Raw genomic sequence first — 19,995 nt, forward strand, 5'->3', positions numbered from 1 at the left:
AGCTGAGTGTCCTGACTGTTAGGCCACATTCACAGCACACCATGGAGGAAAATAAAATTAAGGGTATGAAAGTTAAAAAAGTGAAAACTGAAACTAATAGAAGATATGGTATCAATGTAGAAAATCTCAAACACTTACTTATTGGATAGAAAGGAGAGTGAGGAGAGAGTACAACATACAAAAATCAATATGCAGAGAACATTTCTGCATCTACACATCAGACACCAGAAGCTGGAAAGTGACATATTAAAGGGGCTACCATAGCGTCAGGAAGATCCCGTTATGGATTTCGGGTCTTAGAAAGGATCTTGAGATGCTTTATGGGCAAAAGTATTCAACTTTATTGAGAGACGGAAGATCTGAATCATGGATGGAAATTGATGGAAGACTCAGAGATAGTCAGTCCTCATCAAGCCCCAAATAATAGCTCTTCATTGAGGGAGTGTATTGACAAGTGGATTGTACAGCCAGAGAGAGGAAATCCACTTTTGACGAAAACAAAGCAAACCAAAACCAAAAGATATCCCCAAAGCAATGGCATTAACTTTACTCGATATTAAGACTGTTGATAACATTACAGCAATTCAGATAATTGGGTCTTTGGGTAGGAACCGAATGAAGGAGTGGACAGGCAAGTCACGAGATGGGGAGGTTATATAAACGCACATAACCACAAACACTCTGACATCACTTATATAAAGAACTCCTAAATGAATATGGGTAAGAAACAGTGCTGTTGTAAACAGGGGGAAAAAACTTGAACAATGACACCACCAAATATTAAGGACCAAAAACCTCAGAAAGAGTGCTGTTCTTTGTGAGTCATCAAGACTCTTAAGGACACAGCCACAGGAAGGCGCAGACAGAGCAGTGATAGAATGAATGGCCCCCACATGGAACAGGCTGGAAAGTGGCAGAGTGTGTAAATACAGTGTGTTAGTTGTTGCTGAGAATGTGGTTAAGCTTCTTGGCTACACACCTGGTACAGAGATTGGGGACAGTTCCAGTTCCCCTGTCTCTCTGTTTAGACCTTCTTTTCCAGATCGACATTCTTCACATAGATGGTATCTTTGACCCCATGCATCCCTTTCTGTCCCCAGAGCCCGCAGTCATGTTTGCCAAGGAGCAGGCAGCACACAGTGAGGTGCAGGCCAAGGAGGGGGCCAGCACCACGCTGAGCTGCGAGGTGGCCCAGGACAGGGCGGAGGTGACGTGGTACAAGGACGGGCAGAAGCTGAGTGGCAGCTCCAGAGTGCGCGTGGAGGCCCAGGGCTGCAGCAGGAGGCTGGTGGTGCAGCAGGCGAGGCAGGCGGACGCCGGGGAGTACAGCTGCGAGGTGGGGGGCCAGAAGGTGTCCTTCCGCCTGGACGTCACAGGTCAGTTCTTTGAGACCACAGATTAGCCTTTTCATGGGTTGAGGGTGGAGCAGGTTTATCTCCAAGACAACTTTCATGCTTATCCAGTTAGACACTGTTCCTTGACATCACCCATTTGCCACCTATATTTCCACAACTTAGGTGGGACCATGGGTGCATGGCTGGAGGGAGTGCACAAGAGGAAGACAGGTTATTGTCTTACATCATGGGTTGTGTTTTCACATAATAGTGCTGGGCACATTTTCCCAGCACTGGCTCAGAACCCACTGGTGGACCTCTCTGATGCATGGGGCTGAGGTAGACCAGATGTCCCTCCCCTGGGGTTGTTCTGGGAGGTCACAAATATCTTCCTCCCAACACACATGAGGGGTCCTGGTGGTGGAGATATTCGATTTCACTGAACCAGGGGAGGGGGAAATTTGGACCACAGAGTCATAATGGGAGTTTTCTCAGGACTATGCTTTGAGTCACAGTTTTTGACATTTTGGGACACACTTTCCTCTTTTGAAAGGGATATGGCCATTTTTTCTTCACCTATATGTAGCCAAATCTAGATCCATGTTGAATTGCAATGTCTGTGCAGTTTACAAAGAGTGCAGACAACTCCAAATCTATCACTGCCTAAGGAGTCATATTGGAACTCACACAAGATAAATTGGACAAGTTGTACTGTCCTAAAACTTACAAAAAATGGATGATCATAAATAATCTTTTCACAGAATAATGTCTCCGCTCAGTGCCTCTACTCTTAAATTCTCTGAAATACTCTGGAAAGGAGTTTTTCACATTCATAGGTTTCTTATAGAATGCTGAAAAGAGACACACACATCAACTCGTTTTACAGAGGTGATATATCAATACCAAAATGTGGCAAGATAAATGTAAAGAACGTTCACAGGCCACTTCTTGTTGATGTCAAGCTAATGCCTTTAAGAAAATATCCAACTGAATTCTGCAGTTTATCAAGAGGACAATACACTAGGACGACAGTCATATTTCAGGAATGCAAGGCTGGTTCAACACCAGAAACATTAGAAAACTAACACATAGCAATAAAAAACAATGAAGTCTTGCCACTTGTAACAATATGGGTGCAACTATAGTGTATTATGCTAAGCAAAATTAGTCAGAGGATGACAAGTATCATGTGATTCACTCATATGTGGAATTTAACATACAGAAGAGATGTGCCTAATGGAAGGAAAGTAAAAATAATATAAAAACATGGAGGGGGCAAACCATAAGAAACTCTTAAATACAGAGAACAATCTGAGGGTTACTGGAGGGGTATTAGTGGGGGGATGGGCTAAATGCAAGGGCATTAAGGAGGACACACTTGTTTGGATGAGCACCGGGAGTTATATGTAGTGGCTAAATCACTGAATTCCATTCCTGAAATCACGATTGACCTATAGGCTAACTAATTTGGGTGTAAATTTAAAAATAAAAAATTAATTAATTAAACAAACAAATCAACAAATAGCTTGGTATTAACAAAATAAAAGAAACAGTGATGTGATTTCTCCCATTAAATTAAGAGTACAAACACTGGATAAACTATAGCATCAGAAATCCAGGGAGAATATGTCCTAATATTTGGCATTAATTCCTTCCACAAAATTCTTCACAACCTTTAAGTAGAACATTTTGCCTTTAATGTAATGATTGGTGGTATTGAATACTTATGTGACATTACATTTCACATGAAAACTTGAAAACTTCGTCTTTGAAATGGGACTCAGAGAGGGAATCCGAGTGTCCTCATGGTTATGAAATATGCAGCACAGCACAGAGGAAAATAAAAGTAAAGACTTAAAAGTTGGAAAAATGAAAACTGAAACTAACAGAAGATGTGGTTATCAATGTGGAAAATTCTGAATTATTCGATGGGAAGAGAGTGGGACAGATTAGGACATACAAAAATTAATATACAGGAAACATTCTCTATCTAGCCATCAGACACGATAAGCTGGAGAGTGACATTTTGAAGGGGTTACAATAGCATGAGAAAAATCCTATTACCAATTCCAGATCTAATAAAGGACCTGTAGATGCTTTATGGACAAAAATTATTCAACTTTACCGAGAGACAGAATAAGATCTAAATCATGGATGGAAATTGATGGAAGACCCACTAGTGTTCAATCCTCAACAAAACCCAAATAGTAGCTCTTTTGTGAGTAAGAGTATTGACAAGCACATCACAAAGCCAGAGAGAGAAAATCCACTTTGAGAAAAACAAAGCAAAACAAGACACAACAAAATTCCCCAAAACAATGGTATTTACTTTACTTGATATGAAGACCTTTGATAAAACTATAGCGATTCAGACAATAGGGTCTCTCTGTAGAGACTGAGAAACAGCCCAGAGGTACAGGAAAGTGAGGCCAGAAACCTGAATATAGAACCTGAGTCCCTTCTCCTTTTTGTTGTTTATTTTGGTTTTTCCCGTGGTGCTAAGTGTGACTGTCGTGAAGGGTCAGTCTTTCACAAATGCTGCTAAGACAGGTAACCGTATGGAAAACTGAAATGAAGTTGGACGTCTACTTCTTGCCGTGTAAGCACTCAACTCAATGTGGGTTAGAGACCTCAGTGAGAGATGTAGGTCAACTCTTATCAAACAATGTGGGTATTAATGACTTCAGTGTGAAATTTTCCTTAAACAGAACAAAATGCACAGAACAAAAAGGACAAAATCATATATCTGTCTATACCAAAGCTCTTAACATTTTGTCTTGAGCAACATCATGGTGGGGGGAAGGCCATTCACAAAGATGGATAGGATATCTAAGCACACATACCCACATACACGCTGACATTTACTTATAAAAGAACTCTTAAATTGCTATGAATAAGAGGCTGTGCCTTTGTAAATGGGGCAAAACACTTGAGCAATGACACCACATAAGAGCAAATACTAAGGTCCAGAAACTTCAGAAAAGGCACTGCACTGTGTGAGTCCTCAAGTGGAAGCAGGAGACAGCCACAGGAAGGCCCAGATGGAACAGTGCGAGAATGTACGGTCCAGAACCGCGCTATGAGCAGTGATAGAATACGCCGACCTCGCCCGGCAGGGCCCCGGCAGAGCAGTAAGAACCTATGGTCCCCACATGGAACAACCAGGAAAGTGCTGGAGTAAAGAAAGTGTGTTAGTTGTTACTGCAAAGGTCGTGGGGCTTCTTGACCTCACACCTGGTACTGAGATTGGAGACAGTTCCAGTCCCCCTGCCTCCCTGCTTAGACCTTCTTTTCCAGATCTGCATTCTTCACATAGATGGTACCTTTGGCCTCATGAATCCCTTCCTGTCCCCAGAGCCCTCAGCCATGTTTGCCAAGGGGCAGCCAGCACGCAGTGAGGTGCAGGCCAAGGCGGGGGCCAGCGCCACGCTGAGCTGCGAGGTGGCCCAGGACAAGACGGAGGTGACGTGGTACAAGGACGGAAAGAAGCTGAGTGGCAGCTCCAGAGTGCGCCTGGAGGCCCAGGGCTGCAGCAGGAGGCTGGTGGTGCAGCAGGCGGGGCAGGCAGACGCCGGGGAGTACAGCTGCGAGGCAGGGGGCCAGAAGGTGTCCTTCCGCCTGGACGTCACAGGTCAGTTCTTTGAGACTACAAATTAGCCTTTTCTTGGGGTGAGGGTGGAGCAGGTTTATCCACAAGACAGACTCATGCTCTTTCAGTTAGACTTTTCCCTTGGTATCACGCATTCCCCACCTGCATTTCCACATCCCAGGTGGGGCCATGGGAGCGTGGCTGGAGGGAGCACACAAGGAGCAGGCAATTCTCGTACACCGTGCATTGTGTTTCCATATAATAGTGCTGGGCACGTTTTCCCAGCACCTGCTCAGAGCCCACTGGTGGACCTTGGAGTCCAGGAGTCTGGATCTCCCTGATGCATGGGGCTGAGGTTGACCAGATGTCTGTCCCCTGGAGTCACTCTGGAAGGTCATGGTATCTTCACCAAGCACACCTAAGGGTTCCTCTAGCAAGAGATATTTGACTTCACTGAGTCAGGGAAAGGTGTTATGTGGGCCACACAGTCATACTTGGCATTACCTCAAGACTGTGCTTTGGGTTTTCAAAGTCTTAGGTGTTCTGGGACACTTCCCTCCTTTCCCAGGGGTATAGGAGTTCTCTCTGCATCCGTATGTAGCCACATCTGCATGCATTTTTGTGGCGATGTCTGTTCAGAGTCCACAGAGAGCACAGGACTGGTGTATATGTGCCCCGACACATACTTGCTATGCTTGGAATTTCCTTTCAAAGAATATCTTAATTTCACGTTGTCATAAGTGGGTGTTTTGCCTCTGGACTGTGTCTGCAGTTAAACTTATACGTTTACCAGTGGAATGCTGAGCAGCTTTATCTACCAGCATGCCCCGCTAACTATGAGGTCTCCGGAGCAGCCACTGACCAGCAATGTAGCTTCTATTTCACAGCATTTCCTACTGACTAGTGTGCATCTGTGCCCCCTGGCTAATCGACAGAGATGTGTGAGAGCCAACTTATTTTCCTTTCATGTAATTCAGACAAAGTACAGTTACATGGGGCTCCTGGATGCCAGCACGTAACATGTTGGTATTGCATTGAGGTTTCATGGTTTGTGAGTGCTTATAGATGGTTAAAACCCTATGTGTGTATTTGTGATGTGATTATCTGAGAATATGATATAATATTATGCAAGTAAATTTGGGAAGTTTTGACCAGTTGATCAAGAAAACTGTATCAAAACTCATGGAAGAACACATAGACAATTTGAGTAGTCCTAGAACTTTACAAATTCTTGGAACCATAATTAACAATCTTGTCACAGAACACTGTATAAGCCTGGGGGGTCTACTGTTAAATTGTACCAAATATTCTGGTTGTAGGAACCTTTCGTCACTGTAGGGAGAATGTTCTTAAACAATCAAGTGGTAAAGACTCCGCATCATCTCTACATGTTGAGGTGGACAGGCACCATGACCCCACAGATCCCACAGATACAAGAGTCTTTCACAGAATTCCCCCTGAAACAACCCAGGCAGAGTGGTGGTAGATTATATAGTCCCAACCTGGGACAGCCCACATAGCACACTGGGGTAGCAGGGACAGGGAAATCGTGCTGCTTGTCCTTAGGAAGGCAGTGGGATTTCTCCAGGTCACACAGCTGGTGCAGAGCCTAGATTTTCAATTCTCCGCCCTCTCCATTTAGTCATTTCTCAGAGCTGCCTTCCTGATTTGAACAGTATCTTTGACCCTATGCATCCTTCCCTGTCCCCAGAACCTACAGTGGTGTTTGCCAAGGAGCAGCCAGCACGCAGTGAGATGCAGGCCAAGGCGGGGGCCAGCGCCACGCTGAGCTGCGAGGTGGCCCAGGCCCAGACGGAGGTGACGTGGTACAAGGACGGAAAGAAGCTGAGTGGCAGCTCCAGAGTGCGCGTGGAGGCCCAGGGCTGCAGCAGGAGGCTGGTGGTGCAGCAGGCGGGGCAGGCGGACGCCGGGGAGTACAGCTGCGAGGCGGGGGGCCAGAAGGTGTCCTTCCGCCTGGACGTCACAGGTCAGTTCTTTTTGGTACTAACAGTTCTGTTTGGAGGTGATGAAGGAATTGCATTACGGATCCACAGGCTCTTAGGCTTCTTCCCTTACTATTCATCTTTTCCCTTCTACCACCCTGTTGCCTTGTCTTTTCACAGCCAAGGCTAGACTGACAGAAGTTTGATGAGAAGAGCATGTAGGGAGTTAGAGGGGCCACTTTGGTGTCCTTCAGGACTGCTCTCAATCATGCATCTGAGCACCTTCATAGGACATCCTGGAGCTCCTTGGCGCCCAGGACTGTGGCTCCGCTTCATGTCTGGGCTCTGAGCTAGACTAAGCACCTCGTACCGTGGTTATGTGACTGGGCTTCTCTGGGCTCCCCAGATGCCCCCTTCAGTGCTATTTGGAGTTCTTACTGGTGAGGGACACTTCAATTTCTTTAAACCAGGGTAGGAGAAATTTTGATATAATCATCCTTGAAATGATCTCAGCTAAACTTTGGATTATTGATTCTTTGGTTGTTTTAAGCTATTATTTTGTCATGAATACATGTCATCTGTGCACGTGTATGTAGCAAACTCGAGACCGATGTTTCCTTGCAGTGCCTGTGCAAAGTAAACAGGCGAGAAGGTTGATAGACATGTGCCTGAGATGTGCACATGTACATTCCGGAACTCGTTTTCTAAAGCACATCTTGTCTCCTAGTGTCTTCAGTAAGACCATTTTGTGTCAGAATTCCTCTTGCAGTGTGATTTGTAGATTTGGAAATGGGAAGGAATAAATGTCACCACCGTTGCTATGGATGAATCCCGTGGTAGCAGTCACTGGCTGGTGTCGCAAGATGTCATACGGTCTTCGTGGAGAGTGTGTTCGTGCTTCCTGGCTGCTTCATGGGGAGTCTAGGGACTACGTTTATTTTCCTTTTGTTAAAATGGTTTTAACATCAGAGGAGAGTGGGCTGTCATGCCACATTAATCCCAGCTGCCAGTGCATAATAGTTGTGATAGTATATCAGTATATAATATTTTTAGGTGTAAAACTTACATCTTTCTACAATGTTTGTTTTGAGGGCATATGGCATATTATTTTATGGTATCATTTTGAAAAGTTTTGATAAATTGATCAAAGTCTTAGAAAACCATCTGCAAAAATGACACAAGAAGAAATAGATAACTCAGGCAATCCCATAACTTGAAATAAATGGAAATAATAATTTTTTTCATAGAGAATGATCTAAGCCCTAGTATTTCTGGTGATAAATTATACCAAATATTATGGAAATTATTCCATATTTATGGAGATTCTCCTAGAGAATAAAATAAACATGTATACTCTCCTTTGATTCATGAAACTAAAAATGTCAACACCAAAATATGACAAGGAAAAAGGATTAAATTATAGGCCAATCTCTTGTGGATATCAATATCCAATATCTTCAACAAAACATTGGCTAAGTCGTCTAAGCAAGATGTCAAGACAAAAATATGCTATGCAGAAGTTATAGTCCAGGAATGTAGTGTTGGTTTAATATTTGAAACATTAGAAAATCACCAAAGTTGATCTCTGAAATATGTGGGGATTAGGGGTGTTAACGCCCAATGCAGTAAAAAATCCACTTCCAACTTTTGACTTTCCCAGAACCTAACTGTTCATAGACCCCTGTTGACTGAGAGGCTTGTTGATAACTGAAATACTTGACTAATGGATATTTTGAATGTTGTATGTATTATACACTGTGTTCTTACAATAGCATAAAATAGAGGGAAGAAATGATCTTAAGAAAATTATAAGAAAGAGGAAATACATTTATAGTACAGTACTGTATTTATAAAAAAATAGTCCATGTTTAAATGGACCCCTGCAGTTCAAACCCACACTGTTTGAACTAGCATCAACTAAATACTGTGAACTAACTGCTTAAAGGAAAAAAGCAATACAACTATCTCAATAAATGCAGAAGAAAAGTTTGATAGAGTTTAACATAAACCCTGAGCAAATGTTTGATAAAATGTAGTGTCAATTCATGGCATAAAATTCTTGACCAACTATCAATAAACCAATTCTTCCAGACCTTGACAAAGTGATAAGTAGTACTACAGGAATCACCAGGTGACATCATGCTTCATGGGAAACCTTGAAGGTTTTACCCATGAGATAGAGAAAAACAGAGGGAGGTACACCGATAACACTTCTATCCAACATTGCACAGCACAGAGGGGAGGAAAATGAAATGAAATGCATAAACCTGGGAAAACAAAGTAGAATTTACAGATGACATGATCACAATCACCAAGTCTAAAATTACAAAGAAAAATTGTTAGGCTTTGTGAGTATTCAGAAAGACAACCACGTACAAGTGTTGACACACAGAAAACACTTCAGCGTATATGCACTAGCAGTGAAAGCAAGAAACCACCGGAAACCAAAACTTTGAAAGCTTTATAATGGCATCAGAACTATTGCATTTCTAATTCTGAATCTAATAAAAGGTTCTTAGTGGCTTTGTGAGGGGAAATGATTGAACATTTTTGAGAGATGATAAAGGTCTAAATGAATGGATAAAAATCCATGGAAGACCCTAAGATGTTTGTTAACAATTCAAATCCCAGAAGTGTTCTTTGGGAGGATGGGGGAGGATTTGAAAATTGATGAGCAGCCTCAGTGTGAGCATTCGCTGCCAATATCAAGAAATGTTATAAAAATACAGTCAGGTTGACAGCTGGATCCAAATGAAGGGAGGTTATCAGAGCCAAGGACTAGAAAAAAAAGAGCTCAGAAGTAGACTCATCTGTGAGTGAACGCCACCCCATCCCCATGCCTTTTACATCGTGTCTACACACGCAGTGGGAAAGGATGGTCTTTTCGTACATTTTTGTTTTTTTTGCCATTTAACCATATGCAAAAAAAAAGGTTGTCTGGTTATTCACACCGCACACAGACCCACCTCCAGGTGGGTTGGAGACGCCAGGGTGACAGGTGGCACCGTGACACTCTTAGATGATGACGTGGATTAAAGGGTAAGAGGGGGTTTCTGACGCCACACAAATGCACTAACCACCATGGGACGAGAATGACGTGTTTGGCCACACGAAACCTGAAATCGTTGATACAGTAGAACACGCCGCAAGAATAAAGAGGCAAACCACACACATCGGAAGGGAGAGGCCCTGTCATGTAAACAGAGCTCCCAAAATGGCATGTGGAAAAGACAGTGGTATTGACACAACCTGTGACAGTGATGCTCGTAAAGAGCGCTCTAAAGTGTGAGTCCTTGGGACTGTGCGAAACACAGCCACAGGTGGCAAGCGACACTGCCCGGATTGCCGGCACTTGTCAGTGCAGAGTAACCCAGAGCTGGAGGGACTCCCTGCACTACCAGCGAGATGCTCCAGCACGACTGTGTGGACTCTGCATCGTCCGGAAGGGTAGATGTGAAGACACTATGAGTGCACAGGTCGCATGTGCACAGCGGTCTCTCTGAGCCCCAGCCTAGAAACCCTAACTGAAGTGGAGACGGAATGTATGCTCCCCACCGGGAACAGTGGGGCACAGTGTAAGGTCCCCATGTGGAACAGCCCATGCAGTGCAAAGATGAATTGTTTACTCACTGTTGAAACGTTAGTGAGCCTTCTCCAGAAGACTGGTGCCGAGTCCGGTGACGATTCCCCTACATCCCTATTGAATCCTTCTTTCCCCAGTGTTGCCTTCCTCACTTGGATGGTGTGTTTGTTCCCATGTGTCCCTCCCTGCCCCCAGAGCCCTCGGCCGTGTTTGCCAAGGAGCAGCCAGCACGCAGTGAGGTGCAGGCCAAGGCGGGGGCCAGTGCCACGCTGAGCTGCGAGGTGGCCCAGGCCCAGACGGAGGTGACGTGGTACAAGGACGGGAAGAAGCTGGGTGGCAGCTCCAGAGTGCGCGTGGAGGCCCAGGGCTGCAGCAGGAGGCTGGTGGTGCAGCAGGCGAGGCAGGCGGACGCCGGGGAGTACAGCTGCGAGGCCGGGGGCCAGAAGGTGTCCTTCTGCCTGGACGTCACAGGTCAGTACTTGGGTGGTGGTGGCGTGCTATGTTAGGCCTGTTTCAGGGGGACGTGTGGACTGACTGACAGCCATGAAGACCCTATGGCCTCTATTAGACCTCCTGTCCTCCCATCTCCCATGTGATCAGTTTGGGGCACTCTTCCTTCCTTGCATGTGGACATGAAAGTCACCTGTGCACTTGTGTGTCCCCAAATCCAGATCCCTCTTCTGCTGCCATGTCCAAAGAAAGTAAACCAGGAGCAGAGGGCTGGGAGATGATGACAGGGATGGGCACCTGACACGTGGGACATCCTTCCTTGCTTCCTTCCTTCTTCTCTCTTTCTTTCTAATTTTTAAACTTTTATTTATTTTGAGACAGAGAGAGAGCATGAGCAAGGGAGGGGCACATAGAGGGAGAGAGAGAATCCCAGGCAGGCTCAGTGCTGACATTGTGGAGCCCGACGTGGGGCTCGATCTCAGGAACCGTGAGATCGTGACCTGAGCCCAAAATCAAGACTCAGATGCCTAACCAACTGAGCCACCCAGGCGCCCCTGGAAGACTCTTTTGAAAGCAAACTTTGGTTTCCTTTTGTCTCTCTGAGAATGTTCCGTGTTAGTATCATGCTTGGAGTTTGATTCACAGATTTCAACATTGGGAGGGATGAGTTAGTAGAGTGGCAGCCACTGGCGGGCAAAGCAGGTTTTAGGTATTTATTTCACAGCATTTACTAGTGACGTGTGTGCGCACATGCATGTGCACGCATGCACCCATCCCTGGCTCCTTCACAGAGATGTCTGCAAACTAAGCGTGGATTCCTTCGGTTAAGAGAGCTTCAGCTCAGACAGGTGGGCTGTGGCCCCACCTTGACTCCTGATGGCAATTCGGTTGTGTATCATCACATGATTTGTAGACATGTCCAGGTAACGAGAAACTTACCAGGAATACTTTTGACCCTGTTGTTTCAATAGAATGTGATATTATTTTACTCAAAATTGAAAAGTTTTGGCAAATTGGCCAATTCCTTGAAAAATGTATCAAAATATCCACAATAAGATATAAACAATTTGAACAGTCTTATAACCTTTTACATAAATGGAACCATCACAAAAAAGTGTTCTCATTAGATAAGATTAAGTTCAGTGGTTCTGCTGGTAAGTTACAATTTACAAATTATGAATTACAAATTAAAAATTCTGGAAAGAAATTTCCCCATGATCATGGAGATGCTTTAGGAGGACAGAAAAGGCATGTACACTCCTGACCCATTTTATGCGGCATCGATACCCAAATCTGACAAGTATGAAGAATTGCAATTGGAGGCCAGTCTCAGATGCATGTCAATACCAAACCTTACACAAAATATTGTCCAAGTAACCGAGCAATACCTGAAGTGTAAATACACCATCTGAGGTCACCACCCACGAACACAGAGCTGGCCAACACCGGGATGTTAGAATGTCAGTATAATCTGTCGTATTTAGAAGTTAAAATAGAAAATGCATTTTTGTTTTACTCTCACATGACCCCGTGATAAAATTTCTACCTTATATGCAGAAGAATTTGATGAAATAGAGCATCCATTCATGGTAGTCAAGTTCTCGATTAACTAGTAATTAGAGGATAGTTCCTTAATCTGACGCAGGGTAGAGAAAACTACAGCACATCACACTCACAGCGCGTCTCCTAACTGGAGCTCATATATGGCCCCGCTGATACAACTGTGTGCAGCACCGTACAATGAATAAGGAGAAATAGAAAATAAATTAATGTAACTAATGAAGCTGTAGTAGGAAGACAGCAGGTTGCAGCTTGGGGATAGGTGCGTAGCACAAAGGGACAAAGTCGTAAGGTTCAAATAGACCGTGCCATAACCAGCTTCACCCGCCGCATCCTTCTCCATTCAGAGAGAGAGAGAGAGACAGAGAGAGAGAGAGCGAGAGAGAGCGAGCATGAGCAGGGGAGGGGCTGAGAGCGAGCCCAGGTGGAGCAGTGACAGAATGCATGGTGTCTGTGCTGCTACCACAGAGCCTGATACGGGGCTCAAACACATGAACCGTGACATCATGACCTGAGTCGAAACCAAGAGTCAGATGCTTTTTTAAAAAAATTGTAATGCTTTTTATTTATTTCTGAAAGACCAAGAGAGACAGTGTGAGAAGGGGAGGGTCAGAGAGGGAGGGAGACGCAGAATCCGAAGACAGGCTCCAGGCTCTGAGCTAGCTGTCAGCACAGATCTCGACGCGGGGCTCAAACCCACGAACATGAGATCATGACCTGAGCCGAGGCCAGATGCTTAACCGACTGAGCCACCCAGGCGCCCCTAGAGTCAGATGCTTAATAGATTAAATTACCCAGGTACCCCCCTTTTCCATTACTTTTATCCTGTAATGCCGGCACATGGTATAGAGGTAGATGGTGCTCAGACTATGTCCCTTTGTATCTATCTGTCATCTCTCTGTATCATCTATCATGCCTTTCTGTCTATATCATCTATGTGTGTATCATCTGTGTCATACATCTCTCCATCTTTCCGTCATCTATGTGATTGTCTATCTGCCTACCTACCTATGTTTATATATATGTGTGTGTGTGTGTGTATAAATCTATCAATCTATCATCTATCTGTATCATCCATGTATCTATCTACCTATCTATCATCTATCTCTCCTTTATGTCTCTCTCAAGTGATCTATTTATCTATAGTAAAAATGGAGGCTCCCCACATCACACACAGACACCAACTGCAGCCGAGCTAGGATTCCAGTGCAAAAGACAATGTACCCTCTCCGCAGAGAACACACAGCATTTAATGGCCTCAGGGTAATAAAGATTTCTGAACCAGGAAATGAACACACCAACCACCACGGACACACTGACATTCTTGCCTAAATCACAACTGAGAACTTTTTATCATCAGAAGACACACAGGGATGAAAAGGCAAGTGACAGTGATGGAGAAAATATTCACAAACCCATAAGTATCAAAGCTCTCATGCAAATGCAAGAGCCCTTAAAAAAGAATATGTGAAGGACAGGCGATAATTAGCAATAACTGATAACTGGGCAGGACATTGCAATGATACCACATTGCAGAAGAAAAGAGCCAGAGAGGGGCGCTGGGGCGGGGGGGGGGTCAGTTGGTTGGGCATCTGACTTCGGCTCAGGTCATGATCTTGCGGTTCGTGGGTTCAAGCCCCATGTCGGGTTCTGTGCTGACAGCTCAGAGCCTGGAGCCTGTTTCGGATTCTGTGTTTCCCTCTCTCCCTGCCCCTCCCTTGTTTGCACTGTGTCTCCCTGTCTCAAAAATAAACATTTAAAAAGAAAAGATCCAGAGAGACGAGAACAGTATTCCACTATGTGAGTTATCAGACACTCACGTGGAGAGACCACAGGAGGGACAATGTCCCTCCCTGCACGTGGTGGCAGAGGACATCACAGGGTAGGCAAGAGCCTGGAGCTGCGGCAGCTCCCACACAACCACGAGGAAAGACTGCATCACCTGGGAAGGCTTGGGTGCGTGTGCGCGGCAACACCGCTGTGCCTCTCCTAGAGGAGCGTGTGCACGGCGAGGTCTTTTCCAGCATCTCCACCTGGAACAAGTCACGGGGAGTGGCAGTGCAGTGGTAGAGCCTACACGTGAAGTTTGGGTACCTGTGCAGCCGGCACAGAGCCTGGGGGAGTTTCCGCGCCCCTGCGCCCTCATCCAGGCTTGCTCTCCCAGGGCTGCGGCCCTAACGGAGATGGTGTGTTTGATGCTGTGTGTCTCTCCCTGTCCCCAGAGCCCTCAGCCGCGTTTGCCAAGGGGCAGCCAGCACGCAGTGAGGTGCAGGCCAAGGCGGGGGCCAGCGCCACGCTGAGCTGCGAGGTGGCCCAGGACAGGGCGGAGGTGACGTGGTACAAGGACGGGAAGAAGCTGAGTGGCAGCTCCAGAGTGCGCGTGGAGGCCCAGGGCTGCAGCAGGAGGCTGGTGGTGCAGCAGGCGGGGCAGGCGGACGCCGGGGAGTACAGCTGCGAGGCGGAGGGCCAGAAGGTGTCCTTCTGCCTGGACGTCACAGGTCAGTTCTGGGGCTAATACTTTCTCCCTGATTGCCAGTGATAACGGCACTAGTGCACAGCCCGGAAGACCCTGCTGCCCTTCCCCGATCCTAGCCTCCTGCCTCCCATTTCACTCTGGTGGCTGAACCTGCGGATGTGGGAAGGGAAGGGTGTACAGACAGGAGGGCTCCTTTTGGGCACCTTCTGGTGCGTCCACATTGCAGTGTTCAGCCCCTGTCCCCAGCCCCTTCAGGACCCACCTTGGCTCCTTGGTGTCGGGGATTTGGACTCTGTGTGGTGCACTGGGCTGAGGTCGACCAGACGTCCTCATCTACAGATGCTCTAGCAGCTTCTGTAGCCTCATTTAAGGTCACCACTGTCAGGAAATGTTTGGGTCTCAGTAAGCCAGGGTGAGAGGACACGTCAGCCTCCTGCTCACAGCTGGAGGCCTGAACCTGCACTGCTGAGGCCGTGATATTCTGGGCCGTGCCACGGCGGTGTAAGCTCCCTCTGCGACACACACAGAGCTGTTCATTGTGGCGTCTCGGCAGAGTCCATGCGGGGCTGCGAGGTGGCCGCTGAGCCCCTGTGGTGCGCACGTGTGCCGTTTGGAGCTGTTTTCAAAGCAAATCTTGCTTCTTGGTCTTCAGTTAGGATATGCTGAGGTACAGGGTTAGGGAGGCAGAGGAGTACTTGGCCTATGGGACAGCGGCACACTCGGTGGCAGCCCCTGACTGGTAAGGGAATATCCAGGCCGCTGCGTTTCCGGATGGTGCGCGGTGACACTGATGCCTCCCCGCTGGTTCCGGACAAGTCTGTGGCCCTCTTGTGGGCACACTGAACCTCAGAGCAGCCCCACCTGACTCCTGGGTGGCCCCCCCAGCAGCTTGCCATTGTATCAGCAGGCCATGAGTTGTGTGTGTGTATGGACATCACGAAACCTGCTGTGCATCTCTTTGATGTGTCATTTACAATATCCTGGCACTATTTAATGCCAGAAAACCAGAACAGTGGTGACATACGGTCCCAGTGGTTGTAGGAAAGCAAATCTCAACAGACGTAAGAATGGAGAACACCCACAGCCCCCCTGGAACGTCAGAACCAGGGACCAGAGTGTCTTCACGGAACAGTATGGAAGCCCAGTGGCTTGCCTGGCAAATCCTTCCAGCGTTCTGGAACTTACTTCCTGTTCACACAGATTCCTGTGGAGAGTAGGAAAGGAGGTACACACTTACCCCATATACGAGGTGGTGTAACTTCTGTAGGGCAAGATGACGGGACAGGAGAAAGCATTTATAGTCTAGGCCAATGTGTCACGGATTTCTAGGCCTATGTGTTAGACAAAATATTAGCGAGCTGAAATCAGCGGGGTATCAACAGAATCATGCACTAACAGGAGGTACAAGTGCCCTCCCCCTGCATGGCCAGCAGCTGCCGACAGAGTAGGTGACAGCAGAAAGCCGTGGGGACTGCGTGCACAGTCACGTGGGAAAGAGCCTGCAGGCCACGCAGGTGCAGAGCCCAGAGACCATCCTGTTTGCTCCTTCTGTCCCCAGTGCTGCCTTCCTAACTTCGATGCCGTGTGTGTTGTCATGTGTCCCCAGAGCCCTCGGCCGTGTTTGCCAAGGAGCAGGCAGCATGCAGCGAGGTGCAGGCCAAGGCGGGGGCCAGCGCCACGCTGAGCTGCGAGGTGGCCCAGGACAGGACGGAGGTGACGTGGTACAAGGACGGGCAGAAGCTGAGTGGCAGCTCCAGAGTGCGCGTGGAGGCCCAGGGCTGCAGCAGGAGGCTGGTGGTGCAGCAGGCGAGGCAGGCGGATGCCGGGGAGTACAGCTGCGAGGCGGGGGGCCAGAAGGTGTCCTTCCGCCTGGACGTCACAGGTGGGGGCCGGCGCGGATAAGCTCCTGACAAATCAGGAAATAAGCCCTTCTCAGATGCGGCTGTGTGTTGTACCTGTGTTGGGGGCTGATGGGCCCAGCTCTGTCCACTGCCCAAGTCCCTGGGCTGGAGACACTCCCTGCAGCCCCTGTTCTGGGGACATTCTCCACATCTGTGTCCCCCAGGTTCTGGCCCTCTTTGCCACGTCCCCACCTTACCCAGCACACGGGCTTCCTCGGGCACTCTGGGCTGCTAAGGTCTGTGGTCTGTGGCCGTAGACGTTCTCTGTCTGGGGTTGGTGAGCACACTTGTTTCCCGTCATAAACCCGCTGTGGGCATCTGTGGAGCCCAGCCCTGTTCCGGGGAGCCTCGCTCAAGGGGTTTGCCCCGTCTCTGGCCTTGGGATCCTGAGTGTCCAGCTGATCTTCGGGCAGCCCTGTGGGCTTGCCCCTGCTCCGATGCCCGCGCTGGTCTGGGCCAGGCGGTCTCCGGCCTCCTCTCCAGGCCCTGCTCCGATGTCTTTCTGTAATGTGTGCGCGGCCCCAGGCTGCAGCAGGGCCTCTCTGAGCTGCCTGTTGCCCACCGTCTGCAGCGTCTGCTCATGCAGCCTCTCTGAGATCCCGGGCTCTCAGCTCCCGTCCCCCAGGCCTGTGGCCATGCTGTTGGGCACCTGGGAGCCCGGACAGTGGCCGGCGGGTGGCACGAAGCCTTGCTTGTTCAGCAGAGAGTCAGTGGAGAGGCAGGAGGATGGGCCACAGAGCGTTGGGAGTTGCGGGGAGTCCCGTCTCAGATCTTGTCCCGCAGCGTGCCCGAGGTAGGATGGGGCAAGGCCAGGGATGCAAGGGCCCTGCTCTCATGCTCACTGACCTCCCCCCAGAGCCGGAGCCTGAGCCCCCCTCCGTGGAGAGACCCGGCCGCAGGGAGCCTCTGGTGGTCAAGGAGCACGAGGACATTGTCCTGACTGCCACGCTGGCTACGCCCTCCGTGGCCGCGGTCACGTGGCTCAAGGACGGCGTGGAAATTCGCCGCAGCAAGCGGCACGAGATCGCCAGCCTGGGGGACACCCATACCCTGACAATCCGCGGCGCGCAAACCCTGGACACCGCGGTATACAGCTGCCGCGTGGGCGCAGAGGGGCAGGACTTCCCGGTGCAGGTGGAAGGTCAGCGGGTCTGGGGGTGTCCTCTGGGAATGCGGTGTGCGCTGGGGCGTCGGGTGGGGGGTGGAGGGTCTCCTGGGCGGTCGCGCAGGCAGCATCCCTGCGTGGAGCCAGAGTGGGACCCAGAGCGCACGACGGGTGGGCACAGAGCTCGTCCCCCGGCCGGAGTCCCGCGGCTGACGCCCCCCTCCATCCCGCAGAGGTGGCCGCTAAGTTCTGCCGGCCCCTGGAGCCCGCGCGCGGGGAGCTGGGCGGCTCGGTGACGCTGGCCTGCGAGCTGAGCCCGCCTCAGGCCGAGGTGGTGTGGCGCTGCGGGGGCACGCAGCTCCGGGCGGGCAAGCGCTTCCAGATGGAAGCCGCGGGGCCCCGGCGTTCGCTCACCGTGCGCGGCCTGCGGCTGGAGGACGCGGGGGAGTACGCGTGTGAGACCCGGGACGACCGCACCAGCGCGCAGCTCACCGTCAGCGGTAGGCAGGGGCGCGGCGCGTCCGAGGGCTTCCCGGAGGTGGTGTGCCTTGTCTGCCTCTGCACGGGGGTGGGGCTCTGCCTCTCCTACTCGCCTCTTAAGCAAAACCCCGGTTGCAGCCCCCCGCACGGTCAAGTTCACGTCTGGGCTGAGTGCCGTGGTGGCGGAGGAGGGCCAGGAGGCCACCTTCCAGTGCGAGGTGTCCCCCAGCGACGCGGCAGTCACGTGGTTCCGGGACGGCGCCTCGCTGCAGCCCAGCGAGAAGTTCCTCATCTCGCAAAGCGGCGCCAGCCACAGCCTGACCATCTCGGGCCTGACCCTGGAGGACGCTGGCCAGATCACCGCGGAGGCTGAGGGCGTCTCCACGGCTGCTGCCCTCCGGGTGCGAGGTGCGTGGAAGGCCTGGGGCGGGGGCTGGGTCACAGGCCGCTTGCCATGCCAACCTGTGTCCAGCTGGTCCGGGTGACTTCGGGGGACACTGGGCTTTGTTGGCTAAGGAAAGGAGACTCAGATGGGACCCAGGAGCCAGGTACCTACACTGAAGGGGAGAAAGTAACCCCGTGTAAGGTGCATCTGGTTGCGGGTGGGCAGAGGTTGAGGCCGTCCAGGGAGGCATCCCAAGCTGAGCTGCATGGACAGCAAGGTGGGAGGAAGTGGAGTTAGCAGCCAGGTGCAGAGGCAGGGGGTGGTGGGGGGGGGGGCGATGAACTCCCCCAGATGAAGATAGGACCTCACCTGACGATCCACTGCTGGTTCTGAGTGACTTAGTACTGTGGGCACCCTCTGGGATGGTCATGGCGGAGCCTGGGGCTGGAGGTGCACCTGACCGGCACCTTTCACTCCTCCACGTGGGGTGTCCGGGGTCTCCGTGGGCAGACTGGCTGGGGCAGCAGGCCTGGGGGCTCAGAATCTGTGCTTACCTGCCCCATCCCCGCCATGCCGCACTGCTGCTTGTCCTGGGCGGGAGGGGGGAGGGGCTGAGGAGGAAGCAGTTCCCGAGGTTTCCGCTCCCCCCTCTACAGGGGTGTCTGTGCAGGTGTGCGGCTGGGCCCAGCACAGACTCAGAACATGAGGTCACAGTGGGGGGCCGCTGTGCCTAGTGGGGGGGTGGTCAGGCCCCTCTGTGCCCTGGCTTTTTGGGGGGGCAGCGACTGCAAGAACCTCCCTTTCTCATCACCCCAGAGGCTCCAGTGCTGTTCAGAAAGAAGTTGGAGCCTCAGACGGTGGAGGAGCAGAGCTCAGTGACCATGGAGGTGGAGCTGACCCGGCCATGGCCCGAGGTCAAGTGGACGCGGAACGCCGCGGCCCTGGCGCCAGGCAAGAACCTGGAGATTCACGCCGAGAGCACCAGGCACCGCCTGGTCCTTCACTGCGTGGGTTTTGAGGACCGTGGCTTTTATGGCTGCGAGACTCCAGACGACAAGACCCAGGCCAAGCTCTCCGTGGAAAGTGAGTAGCAGCAGCGGGCTGGGCCTGGGGGTGGGGCCTGGAGGAAGGAGGACGGGAGGAGGAGGGCAGTGGCTGTCCCCTTGGAGGGACAGGTCCTGGGGGGGGT

The 19,995-nt window shown here is 50.1% G+C and overlaps 1 protein-coding gene across 1 annotated transcript in view; it reads left to right on the top strand.

The window, feature by feature from the left end:
• OBSCN (obscurin, cytoskeletal calmodulin and titin-interacting RhoGEF) overlaps nt 1–19,995 on the top strand; it is a 147,502-nt gene that overhangs the window by 50,802 nt on the left and 76,705 nt on the right. The window contains 10 exon segments of the mRNA XM_029941729.1: nt 1,101–1,376; nt 4,690–4,965; nt 6,635–6,910; nt 10,645–10,920; nt 14,682–14,957; nt 16,542–16,817; nt 17,693–17,977; nt 18,175–18,441; nt 18,560–18,829; nt 19,623–19,889. Of these exon segments, the coding sequence (XP_029797589.1) occupies nt 1,101–1,376; nt 4,690–4,965; nt 6,635–6,910; nt 10,645–10,920; nt 14,682–14,957; nt 16,542–16,817; nt 17,693–17,977; nt 18,175–18,441; nt 18,560–18,829; nt 19,623–19,889 (2,745 nt within the window).

Source organism: Suricata suricatta, chromosome 6 (genome assembly GCF_006229205.1).
Source record: "Suricata suricatta isolate VVHF042 chromosome 6, meerkat_22Aug2017_6uvM2_HiC, whole genome shotgun sequence".
Taxonomy (NCBI): Eukaryota; Metazoa; Chordata; class Mammalia; order Carnivora; family Herpestidae; genus Suricata; species Suricata suricatta.